Below are 13,340 nucleotides of genomic sequence, written 5' to 3' on the forward strand. Positions count from 1 at the left end.
ATATTAATATAAAGAATAGAATTTGGAATAAATGCGTAAACATTTTAATAACTTTGAATTTTTTATTATAATTGAAATATAGATTTGTTCAATAACAACTAATAGCTTGTGTGTTTAAACTAATTCTCAGCTTTTTGTTCAGTCACTTTTTCAATTGCATACAATACAATGTTTGTAATAATTAACAACAATAGAATTTCTTATTATTCGAGAAGATTTAGTATGGCTTATTTCACAGCGAAAGAATAATCGAAAAGTATAAAAATATCGATGAGATCGAGATATCGTTTTATATTTATCATTGTTGATAAACAAAACAATTTCGTAACCTATAAATGAAGAAATCTTTAAATTATAAATATTTTTATTCATGCTTTTTTTTTCTTCACAAATCTGTTGAAAATACTCCAAAACAAGTTATTAGCTTTTACGATGAATAGAAAATGTATTCATTTACTGATATCTTCATTACTTAAGTCCCACCTTTCAAGGTTATACAAAAATACTTATAAAAAGATCTTCAAGTACATTTCGCTTTCATTATCAATCAGTTTAGAGTCGAATAAAGAGCTATAAACTTCGCAGAAAAAAGAATTAAAACATTATTTTCATAGTTTACTTGAATTTTACCGGACATTTTTTTATTGAAAATGTTTTTCGTACTTTTGAGTATCACTGCAGCATTTATTTCTCCAAGTGAGTTTTTTTTTTTTTTTAATTTACTATCACTTTGTAAATACATTTATCAACGAAAATCTATTATTCTATTTCTAGTTACCTGTCTCCTGTTGCCAGAAGATGGGTTTTCTAGTGATCTAGAATCTAAATTAATTCGACCAAAGATTTATGAAAATACAACAACACAAATTTATGCTGATGTTGGAGATTCAGTACAATTTGAGTGTTACGCTTCGGGGTCTCCAGGTGCCAATATAACAATTGAATGGTCAAGACCAAAATATATCAATGTATTTCAGTTCAGCAACATAACTTTACCAAATGGAGAAAAATTTTACAGGTAGAAATATTTTGTTAATTTATTAAATACGATTTTAAGACAGAGATAATTAATTATTGAATATTATTTTCTCATGTAGGGGTAATATTCTCAAGTTTCCATCTGTAAAACCAGAACACGCCGGATCGTACGATTGTACAGTCTATGAAGAACATACATTACCAAGTTCACGATCATATCTTCTTAGCATCAAGTCAAAGCCAATTATTAACCAGGCAATTATTAAAAAAGTATTTAAAGAAAAGAATGTCTTGTATGCCATTGAATTGTCAACTCAAAGTGAAGCTATTCCAGAGGGTGACATAGCTTGGTATAAAGATGCTCAGATATTAAATATTAGTGATGAATATCAAATATCTTTTTATAGTGGAACTTCAACCCTTACTATTTTAACAGAAAATAATGACTATCATGGAACTTATAAATTTGTTATTAAGAATGAAATAGGACAAACTGAACATTCTTTTGAAATTTAAAATTAAATTATATTTGTTGACAATAATAATCTGAAACGTGATTTTTTTTTGTATACAACAATATGTAATAGAATTTTATACAAACTATTCATTTTCATTAATAAAAAAAAATATATTTCACTACAACTATGGTTTTAATTATTTCAATATTTCTTATGAATTAAAATAATCTTAAGTACACACATTTTGACACCTGATCACTATATCAATTATTGTTTAGTCATTAATTTATATTTGTATTAAAAAAATTTACATTTCTAATTGGGATATTAAATGATTGATAATGATATTATTTAACTATTATGAATTGAATAAGCCTAGTAATAATACATGTAATTTCCTCAAGATATTGAAATTGATAGAATTTATTTCACAACTGTGCAAGATAAAAACTAAAGAGAGGGGGAGGGATAATTTTGTATTGAATACATACAGTAAGTAAAAAAAATTCAAAACAATTACTCCCATATTGTAAAATTATTACAATGTAAATATATTTAATAAATATTATTACTTTAAATAATCAGAACAAAAGACTAGCGTTGTTATGGAGTTTTTTGTGCTACGAGTAAATCCCAAATTTCACAATTCTTTAAAATCTTCACTCAAGGGCATATTCAAGCAAGCCTCTAATAAAGAAATCCCTCAAGACATCTACGTTTTTTATTTATGGTTATTTTCAAATTCTATAATCACTATACTTGTCTAAAAAATACGGATTTTACGTCTCTAACACTAGATGAACACAATATTTTTGAGTGATATCCTCTTTTCTTTGATTATACCTTCCAAGGTTATGAACATATTTGTAAACAAGTATAAAACATGGAAGACCGTCTCTCAAACACTCAGTTCAAAATTAAATGTTCAACTAGACACGTCAAATAATATTGATCAATTTACTACGTAGTCTATTGTTTTTATTTTAAATCAAACAATAAAACATTTTAATTTTTATAATGGCTTTCATACCTTTGAGTATAGCTGTTTTATTCATTTCTTCAGGTAATTATCATTTTTTTTTAAACATAACAATCATTGGTGATATTTATTCTTTGACGAAAATTTTAATTATGATTTTAGCTTGCGGGTTCAGAAGTTTTGGATTAGGTAATTTATTTTCTTTCTTTATGATTTAAAAATCATGAATGATTTTTTTTTTACAATCATTGTTTTTATGATTCTAGATTCTGAGTTGGGAGGTTTGGGACCGCATTCAGGTAATTTATTTATTTTTTTATCTGTCAAATCACTTTAAACTTTCAATCTCGGATATTTTCCTTATTGTTAAACCAATCATCCTCATCTCATTTCATTCCATAGGTTGTTGTTGCACGAATTTATTTTATTTATTTACCTAAAATTAGTGTGTAAAGGTCCATATACTTTTATATATCTATATTTTTCTGCTGGAGGCACCTTAAACGTAAAAACTATTTATAGTATATTTCTTAATCAATTATATTGATTCCAGTTCCTATTTCTGATGCTGACAGAACTAAAATTGATAAGAATGTAACAACTCATATTATTGCTAATCCAGGAGATTCAGTACAATTTGAATGTTATGCTACTGGTAATCCAACTCCTACGATCCGATGGACAAGATATTTTAATCCACCGGATCCTCTTTTGCCAAATGGAGAAAAAGAATATAAGTAAAAATCAAATTTTATTACCTTTACTTACACTATGAAGTAATTCAATTTTTTTTGCAATGTTTAGATGTTATTAATAATCTGTATTTTAGCGGAAATATACTAAAAATCCCATCAGCGAACAGTCAAACTGCCGGAGATTATATTTGTGAAGCTGAGAATATGAATTCTGATGATTTCTTACATTATAGTTTGGAAATAGCATCAGAACCAATAATCACAGAAGTTTCTCAAACACATGTATTTGGTTCCTATATTTTATTGCAATGTACTGCTTCTTGTCATCCAAGAACTACATTCCAATGGTATAAAAACGGTGAACTGCTTACGATGAAAGAAGATGATCCAGCAAATGATCAGTTTGTGCCTATTGGAATCGTTCTCGGTTCATTTGGTTTTTCAACAAAAGACAATGATTTCGAAGGTACATATAAATGCGTAATTGAAAATCATCTTGGAAAAGACGAAAAAGTTTTTGAAATTAATGGTAAGCGTTTTTAAGATATTATTTATTATAATTTTGGAAAATCAATACAATTTTGAATTATAACTTTTTTTCAGGTTCAGCAATTGCTACTCCGAAATAAATATAAAATTTATACATCACACAGCGATATGATTAATTGATAATATTAATTTATGAATGGTATATAGTATATTCTGAATGATGATTTATTTGTAGTATAAGAAATAGTAATACTCTATAATAATAATATACATTGGAATAATATGTATTCTATATACTTTTAGAGAAATACTAATACAATATAATTATTAAAATCATTTCACAAGGAATATTATCAAAGCTTAACATATTTTTTAGTACTATTAGATATAAAAAATTGAAGTTATAGATGTTTCCAAATATATCCATAGGATATTTTATTGTTGAAAACACTCAGTTCGAAATTAAATGTTTAACTAAATGCCTAGAATACAATTCAACATTTTAATCTAGTGTTGTCATTTTCAAGCAAAGAAGTCGGTTTTAAAATTTTATTACTCTTAGTTAAACCGAAATCATCATGGATCATAAAATCTGCACTTTAAAATCGAATTAGTTCTCTGATTAAATAAACTGAATGGACAGATAGCAACAGAATTTACAATACTGAAAAAAAAATTAAATTAGTTGACATAAATCATCTAAAATGAAACAGTTAAAATTTGTGAGTTTACTATACGAACAAAATAGGGCATTTTATCTGGGTGTATTATTGCTACCTTAGCCACAGAAGGATGACAAATAGCCTAGTAAAGTGCCCTATTTTGTTCTCTTCGTAAACAATATACTATTTTAAATGATAACTTATTTCTAAATACAGTAAATTGTAATACTGACTTGGAATTATTGATGAATAATAAACATATTTCATAATGTATTTAAAAAAATGTATATAATTTACATAGACATATTTTTTCTCAATCAAAAAAATTATTATTATTATTATTATAATTATTTTCTTTCACACAATAAATATTACTGTGTATAGATTTGATTTAATTGTCATTTCTATAGAATGTTTGATATTTTATTTAGCGCTATACATTATGGAATTTTAAAAATATACATCTTATTTAATTAATTGTTAAAGCTAGAGATGATTTTGAATACATACATAGGACGTGATGTTTGAAACACATTAGTTTGATGTTAAATTGAATTCAATTAAATGCTTAGAATACAATTTAACATTTTAATCTATTGTCATGATTGTATAAATATTTATTGTATTAACAAAAATTAGTATTTTGATTTATAAAGGAGTAGGTGAAGGAATTAAATTGTATAAGAATGAAATAAAAAGATTATAAATCTGTATTTATATTATTTATTTATGTAAGATTATTATTTATTTAAGAATTTTTTAGAGATACAACTTTAACGAACATAAAATAAATATTTCAATATTTCTATTGTAATAAAATACAAATAGGATAAAAGGAAAGAATTAATTTATCAATGATTATAACAAAAATAAACAAATAAACTTATATGAACAGAGTCTGTTCATAAACATAAGACAAAAAATATTTAATTAATTTTTATATAAATAAAATATAAATCACTTTTTTTTGCATATATAGCAACAATTTCTCAAATATAGCATTCACTGAATACAATTACTAATATTACTATATAATTATGTAAGAAATATGACAGAAATTTGATTCAACTTGCTATCATTGTGGTAAGTTATCCACAAAAAAATATAATGTTGCAATAATAATTAATATAAAGAATATAACAAAACATGTTGACTGTTTTATACTTAATATTGATTAAATTACATAAATAAAATATGACGATAAAAATAATAGTATAAGATTTATTACAGTAGAAGGTAGTCTGTTCATATCATCAACATGTTAAAGAGCATTCACTCTCTCCAACACTTCAGCAAGTGCTTTGATTAGGTACTCAGGTGAAGGACGTGCGCAATTTATTGGTCCTCTGAAAGCTCGACTGTGATCTAAAAATTATTATACACATAAATATTTAGAATATCCCATCATCAGTGTTATTTTGAATTATTATTCAACATCAGATATTTCAATTATATCATTACATTTATGTTCATGTTGGAAAAGACAAGGCGTTGGTCTCGATCCATGATGACGATGATGATGCCCTTTTGATTTCTTCATAAAGTGATAAAGATGTCGTCCATGATGACCATGATGACCATGATGTCTTTCCATCATTTTATGATGATGACCTACTGCCAGCAAATGACATTTTTTGTTGCCTCTAAATTGTCCATGATGACTTTTTTTCTCCATCCAACGACCACGAGATCTTGAGCGTGACCTAGACCTTGATCGTGAGAGTCTTCCGCAGCACATTTGACTACCATCCCCTCGCTTTTTTGTAATATTATGGTTCCGTGACCTTGAACGAGATCTTCCACGAGACTTCGAACGAGATATTCTTCTTTCACAAGATTCATGTGACATTGAAGGACATGCTGGTAAATTATCAGCACACAAATCATTGTTATTACCGTTTAATATTTCAGGAGCAGATGAAGATGAATCAGATCTAAAAAAAAAATGTTTAAAATTATTATTATTGTTTATTAACAGTTTATTGTTTGATATTATCATTAATTTAATTTGAATATAATACCAAACGTAATCAAAACGTTGTTGTCTGTTCAAACTTACAATTCTTCATCCAAAACGATAACAGGGTACCAAGCACGATGATGTCCACACTTTTTCATGATTAAAACTTTTACAAATTGGATATCAATTAAATATTCTCTTTTATGATGGATTAATGAACTTGATCAATAACAATTTAATCAAATTATCAATTAGCTTTTAAAATATAATATTCACTTTATCACAGGGGTAATAAATAAGTAAAGTACACCTGAACACTTTGCCAGACGTCCAACGACTAGCTTATATGGATTCAGAACCGCGACAGTTAATCTCTGTTTCACACTCGCGATAATCCTGAGCAAATTACATTACAAATTCTAGGAATAGATGAGTCATATGTATATTTATATCTTTCAGACAATTGAAAAATTCTCCTGATAAAAAAAAACAAAGTTATCTGTAATAATTACAAAAAATTTTATTTATATCGAAAAATATAGGAAAATAAATGTTTGTTTATTATTTGTCAATAATTAATAAAGATTGATAAATGATGATAATTATAATAATAAAGCAAGAAATTTAGCTTTTATTTAATTTTGTGAAAAGATAGTTATTCCTGGAATAATGATAATTATTTATTATATAACATTATGACGACAGAAATTTCATAATATGATGTAATTGTTAAGAGTTTATATGTTAGATTGTTATTAAAAATTTTTAGAAATTAATTTTAAGACTTTTATACAAAAAATTAAATCTTACAAATCATATGATATTTTTATATCTGATGTCTAAGTAATATGTATGTAGCAAATTTATTTGCATTGTATTGTTTTCAACGTAATTGTACATAATTAAAGAGTCAAATAACCAAATAAATTGTTTAAACTTAGAAAAAGGGTATTGACCGAATTTTGATGATAAACATATATTTCCTTATAATTGTATGGTTAAAAAACTCTCATTTTCTTTTTTTTTTTCTTAGTTAAGATAAATATTAATTGAATAAATATAAACAATGATAAGTTAACCTAAATTTATGTCATTTTGAGTAAAAAAAATTTTAATCGATAAAATTATATTAATTCAAAAATTTCTTTTCAAACAGTTTCAAAATAGTTATTTCGTATATTTTCTTATTAATTAATATTCAAGTAAAATAAAATAATATAAAAATCCAAACACGAAAAATGTATGGAAAATACGTTTAATTTCATGTAAATTAATATCTCATTGTTTATTTCTGCTCAATTAATATACAAATTAGTGGTTTTAATCATTTTCAAAGGCCATTATTGTTAATTTTAGATATAAATTCTACAGGGAAAAAACTTGAAAAAATTTTTTAGTTATTGTCATTTAATAAAAATATAAATACGTACAAAATTTCATGGCATAAATTACACTGGTACTTAATTCTATTAAAATAAGAAAAAGATTAGTGCACATGGCTATCTAACATACGTATAAAAAACATCATTAGAAGATGAGATAATTATTTTTTATTTACCATTTTTAATAGTAGTCTTTATTGCTCTAAGAAGCTTAAGCTCTAAGGAATTATATCAAGAATATGTATCACACTTTGTGAATAATAAAGAGTTAGAATAGCTATTAAATATATAAATTTTTTGTATTATATCTAGTTTAAATTTTTTTATACTCATGATAAAAACAATACATACATAATAATATATTCACTATATTAATTTACGATATTCGTTTTTTGAGTATTGCAAATTAAAAAATTAATTACCCAATAATTTTAAAATCAGTGTAGGAGAAGTAAAATAGTTCCTTAAGGTTTAAAACAGGATGTGCATGCAGTACATACTTTGTAGGTATTTGAAAATAGAAAATGTGAAAGTTTTGGAAGTCGTAAAATAGAAGTTAAAGAGAACATTGAGGTCAAAAGCAAGATATTTTCAATAAAGCGAAATTTTTGAATTTCTTTTTAAAAAATTATGAATTAAAAGAAAATAAAAAGAGAATTTAGAGAATAAATGTAGGATAAAGAGAACTGTAAGAATCAAAGTAGAACAAATATTTCGACTCGGGTAACTTTGATAATTTTTGAATTTGAATTGATAAATAACTAAATTTTTGAGCTTTACGTAAATGATGTTTTACAAAATTACCGTAAATAGGAAACATAACTGTTAATTCATTCGATTGTATCGCATTTACTATATTTTCATTGCAAGCATAATACACTGAATTTCGTAGACTTTTCTTCATAAAATTATAATAAGTTATATAACTTTGATCAATATTGATAGTCTTCATTAAATCAACCTCTTTTTGACATTCACGTTCATAACGTTGGATCCATTCCGATTGATTTACATTATTTACTTTATAAACTTTATTTAAAATTTTTTCACTAACCCGTAGTTCCATAACTTTCATTTTAATTACATGTTGTGTGCATAGTTCGAGTGTTAAATTTCTAGAAAAATTGTTTAATGCACTGAATTTATTAAATATTGATTTATGATCGGTATCTTCGACATTAATGTCAGCACCCATATTTAGAAGCAGTTCACTCCTAATCGAAGAGTAATCATCTCCATCATACCTATTTTCGACAACATAATGTAGAGGTGATTTACCGAATTTATCAACACAATTAACCAATAATTCCTCCTCAATAAATAGGTTTAAAATATCTTCAGTTTGTATTTTTCTATAATCCTCAAACTGTGGTTCAGGAACGTGAGATGTATTAACCATACATCCATAATGAAATACAGTTCTACCATCGTTATCCCTCAAACTAGAATCAGCTCCATTTTCAATAAAATATTTAGCAACTGCGATATTTTTGTTTAAGCAAGCTAAATGAAGTGGACTTATTAAATCTTTATCAACTGCATTAACATCAGCTTTGTGGTCTATAAGAGTTTTTATGCATTCAATACAATTTACATCCCAATATTTTAATGATATCAAATGAAGAGGAGTTCTTCCATCAAAATTTTTTGCATTCACATCGGCATTTTTTTCCAGCAAATATTTGAGAGTATTAATATTACGCCTAAAAGTTGCTTCATGGAGAGCAGTGTTTCCAAAATCATCTTTCCCATCAATATCATCAATAAAATTTAAAACTAATTCAACAATTTCTATTGGAATGTTATGTTCTGATGCTACATGTAAAAATTGTGGAAAATTTAATTTTCTATGAAAAAGGTCCTTTGCAATTTCTCCTATCTCCAATAGTTTCTTTGCAAAATACGTTTAAAGTGTGCGTGTAGCACTACATTGTTTAAAAAATTATTACGTTACAATAGCTCAGAGGGTATTACAGGTCGGACTCACATGATATAAACTAGACACTACCGGCTGAGCATCAATTCCTACTATACCTACACATTCGAGGCGCCATTACACCCAAGCTCGAGGTAGTTCCGAAAAATCAGATTTAGGGCCAGATGGTGATACTTTGATAGTTTTTTTCATGTGGAATGAGCTCTCTCAGTCTTTTCTCTGTGTATAAGATGAGATGAGAGTCGGAGAGTCATCATGTCGGAATCTGAAAATAAAATAAAAGGAGAAGAAAGTCAGAGTCTTCAACTCGATGATTTTGATGTAACTCATTTAAATGAAACAGGAAATAATGAAGGTAATTTCTATACAAAAAATTTAGTTAAGAAATTGTAAAAATTTACTCATTTTTTTCCATTAACAGATGCTTCTAAGAAAGAAAAAGACCTAAGCTCCCCACTTAAGAGAACATTTGATCTGATTGGTAATAAGAAGAGTGATCTAGCAGACTCAGACGATGAACCAGCTTCAAAACTTGTCAAAATCTCAAGTGAAACTACATCTGAGACACAACAAAGTAAAGATGAAAAAGTTGATGAAACTCCAAAAACAATAGTAGAAGAAAAAAGGAGTATACTAATTGATAAAAAAATTGACACTGATTCAGATAATGAATCAACAACTAAATCCCACGAGGTATCAAGTCAAATTATTCCGGAAACACCAAGTCAAGAAGGTACAGAAAAAGCTGAAATAGAAGAAAATATAAATGTTAATAGTGCTGATAAGAGTTTGGAACAAAATGTTAATGAAACGAACAATTCATTATCTAGCAATAAAGAAGATAATGAATCTTTTGAAACAATATCACAAACATTGGAAAATATTTTGAATGATGGAAATAAAATGGAAATTGACCATGTGAAAGAACCTGATGGAAAAACCGAACAAATTGATAAGGTAGCAACTACAGAAATAGTAGAAAAAGAAAATACTACAAATGATGAAAATGGTTCAGACAAATTAACTGATACATCTAATAAAAATTCGATCGATGAAAATGTACAGAAATCGAGAAAAAGTATAGAAGTAGTTTATGATAAGTCTCTAGCACCTCCTCCAAAACCAAAAGAATTTGTTGAACTTGATGAAGATGGTGAAAAAATTGTATTGGACTCTTCGCAGGAAGACGCAGATCCAAGTGCTTCTGTAAAAAGTGCAGATAATAATACATTTAAAAGTAGCTCGAAAACGACAGAAACAACTGAGAGTAAAATGACAAATGGAGGTAGTGATTCAAACAGAAGTAATGACAGTGATCGTACAACAAGTTTACCATCAGATTTAAGTGAATCAACTATTACAGGTATCATTTCTAAGGAAAAAATTCCTGAAGTATTAAGTTTAATTAGCGATAGTGAAGGAGAATCATTCATATCTGAAGATAAATCAAAGATGAAAACTCTTCCAGTTGAAAAAGAAATAAATGTTTTGTTAAAAGTCAAATGTCTACTTCACATTGACGAGACTTCAAAAGAATTAGCTGGTAAAGAGGTTTTAGCAGTTTATTGTGAAAATATAAGTGACTTTCATTCTTCATCAAGAAGAAGAAACAGCGATACTTCTAACATGGCAGACATATCTGATAATAAAGATCCAGCATCTCCTGGATCAGTAACCAGTAATCCTCAACCATTTCCTTTACCATCTAGACTTTCTGTAATGTCTTATGCAAGCTCATCAAGCACTTCTTCCAGTGGATCTTCGAAATCTGCTAAAGATAATCCATTTTCTTTACCACAAGGTGTTCCAAAGCATGCAAAGAAGCTACAAGATCATGTTTCTGACGAATTTACAGAGAAGCTAAAAAAAGAATGGAAAAATATCAATTTAATTTCATCGACTGTTATTAATTTTATTAACAGTGAGTTGATGACGACTGATTTACATAATGGAACTAATGACCAAGGAGATAATATTTTAGAAAGATTCAGATCTTCTACTCCAGAAACTGTTAAGACTTATCCACCAGTTTTAAATTTAAATACTTCAATGAAAAAAGCTACAAAACGAACGAGGAATCAAAATGGTCGACCTTCAAAATCAAATGGTATGAGTAAAGCATCATCAAGTATAATATCAAATAATCAGGAAAGTGTTAAAGAAAAGAAAGAGGAAAGCAAAGTCTCAGCATCTCCATCAACACCAAGTAGACCCAGTGGACGATCTCTTGGTATTTTAAGAAGTTATACACCTGTTTATGATCCAAGTGATGCTTTAATCGGGAAAAAATGTTTTGCTAAATGGTCTGATAACAATTATTACCCAGGAACTGTAGTTAGTAAATCTAAAAGCAAGTTCAAAATCAATTTTCTTGATGGAAAAAATAAACTTCTTATTGAAGATTTTATTATTCCAACTCTTTCAACGTTGCCTATCAATCTATCTGTTTATGCCACAACGAAAAATGATGACTATGGATCATGTGGAATAATTACAGACATTGAACACAAATCTGATGATGATAATGATCCTTGTTATGCTGTTGAAACTGATGAAGGAGAAAAATTAAAGGTTCAAATAAAAGATATCTTTTTAACGGCTGATCAAGCACAAATTTTAAAAGAAATAATCAATGAAGATTCTAAAGATCCATCTACTCCGCATGCTGAAAAAATGTCACTTGATAATAATGAAGAATTACGAAAAACTAAATCAACTCCAGCAGTTTCAACACCTAAATCATCAAAGGATAAAGCTCGAGCTGGTAAATCAACTAGTACAGAGCCATCAGTTTCAGGAACTGTAGCAAAAGTTGCTTATGAAGATTCATCTGAGACTGACGCGAAAACAGATGACAATGAAAACACATTAGGTTGGATTCAACCAGAAATAACAGGAACCTCAAATGCTTCTTCAACAAAAGGGCCTCAGAATCGTGTAAAAGGAAAAGGACGAAGCAAAAAAAAAGTTGATAGTCCAGAGACCATTAATTTATTGGGACCAATACCTGAAGATTCTAATTTATTCAAAGGAATGTCGTTTATTCTAACATGTGCTCCTATGGAATCTTTAGATAAATATAAGTCAGAAATCCAACCAGACTCTAATTCGGAACTTGGAACAGATTATGAAGTGGAGTGGACTAGAAAGCCTTTTATTCGAGAACGATTAACATCTCAAATAATAGCAGGAGGTGGTAAAATTTATGAAACATTCGAAGAAATTCCAAAAGAAGAATATAAAAGTGTAAAACTTATCACCAATGTTCCAAATATTACTGCAAAAAGTCTACTATGTCTGTCAGTTGGAATCACTCCTTACAGTCATCAGTGGGTTATCAGATGTTGCCAAGAAAATAAATTGCTCGATTTATCGTCAGATTCACTGCCAGCAGGATGGAGTTTAGAGAAAAAATCTTACGTAGAAATGCATAAACGTTCTTCCAATTTACCTTTTCAAAATATTAAAGTAATAATACCAAAGACTTATGTTGCTGAACAGTCTTTATCTCTGTGGCAAAAAGTTATTGAAAATGCTGGAGGTATTGTACAATTGATCGAAAATCCGTCAGACAATTTTATTGATGGAGTGGCAGTACTTACTAATCGTAAGTGTCCAAGTTGGGTATTACAAAAAGCTGAAAAGTGGAACATTCCTTTGGTATCATCGACATGGATTACTCAATGTCTTATTGAGGGAGAATTAGTTCCTCATGATTCTCAACAAGCTTATTTATACAATTATTATAATTAATATCAATCAATTTACAATATAAATAATAAAAAATGAACTACAAATGAA

General features: G+C 27.6%; 5 protein-coding genes across 5 annotated transcripts; 3 read left to right on the forward strand and 2 right to left on the reverse strand.

Annotated features, from left to right (window-relative positions):
* The first annotated feature begins 351 nt into the window (after positions 1-351).
* On the forward strand, positions 352-1,506 carry LOC118067331 (lachesin-like). The gene is made up of 3 exons (XM_035084000.1): positions 352-696; positions 775-1,018; positions 1,098-1,506. The coding sequence occupies exons 1-3, from the start codon at positions 651-653 to the stop codon at positions 1,492-1,494; spliced, it is 687 nt and encodes a 228-aa protein (XP_034939891.1). The 5' UTR covers positions 352-650; the 3' UTR covers positions 1,495-1,506.
* A 730-nt stretch (positions 1,507-2,236) lies between these two features.
* LOC118067328 (contactin-4-like) lies at positions 2,237-4,511 on the forward strand. Its single transcript, XM_035083998.1, has 6 exons — positions 2,237-2,499; positions 2,578-2,604; positions 2,682-2,714; positions 2,969-3,152; positions 3,245-3,639; positions 3,714-4,511. Exons 1-6 carry the CDS (start codon positions 2,454-2,456, stop codon positions 3,737-3,739), a joined length of 711 nt encoding a protein of 236 aa, XP_034939889.1. The 5' UTR covers positions 2,237-2,453; the 3' UTR covers positions 3,740-4,511.
* Positions 4,512-5,468: 957 nt separating this feature from the next.
* LOC118067341 (cyclin-L1-like) lies at positions 5,469-6,581 on the reverse strand. Its single transcript, XM_035084015.1, has 3 exons — positions 6,321-6,581; positions 5,723-6,195; positions 5,469-5,626 (listed from the first exon to the last, which is right to left on the reverse strand). Exons 1-3 carry the CDS (start codon positions 6,377-6,379, stop codon positions 5,523-5,525), a joined length of 636 nt encoding a protein of 211 aa, XP_034939906.1. The 5' UTR covers positions 6,380-6,581; the 3' UTR covers positions 5,469-5,522.
* Positions 6,582-8,710: 2,129 nt separating this feature from the next.
* LOC118067344 (putative ankyrin repeat protein RF_0580) lies at positions 8,711-9,657 on the reverse strand. Its single transcript, XM_035084018.1, has 3 exons — positions 9,642-9,657; positions 8,882-9,418; positions 8,711-8,718 (listed from the first exon to the last, which is right to left on the reverse strand). The coding sequence occupies exons 1-3, from the start codon at positions 9,655-9,657 to the stop codon at positions 8,711-8,713; spliced, it is 561 nt and encodes a 186-aa protein (XP_034939909.1).
* Positions 9,658-9,666: 9 nt separating this feature from the next.
* LOC118067346 (nucleolar protein dao-5-like) lies at positions 9,667-13,340 on the forward strand. The gene is made up of 2 exons (XM_035084021.1): positions 9,667-9,894; positions 9,961-13,340. The coding sequence occupies exons 1-2, from the start codon at positions 9,795-9,797 to the stop codon at positions 13,290-13,292; spliced, it is 3,432 nt and encodes a 1,143-aa protein (XP_034939912.1). The 5' UTR covers positions 9,667-9,794; the 3' UTR covers positions 13,293-13,340.

The sequence above is a fragment of the Chelonus insularis genome, unplaced genomic scaffold (genome assembly GCF_013357705.1).
Source record: "Chelonus insularis isolate UGA/USDA-ARS -01 unplaced genomic scaffold, ASM1335770v1 contig_378_pilon, whole genome shotgun sequence".
Classification (NCBI taxonomy): Eukaryota; Metazoa; Arthropoda; class Insecta; order Hymenoptera; family Braconidae; genus Chelonus; species Chelonus insularis.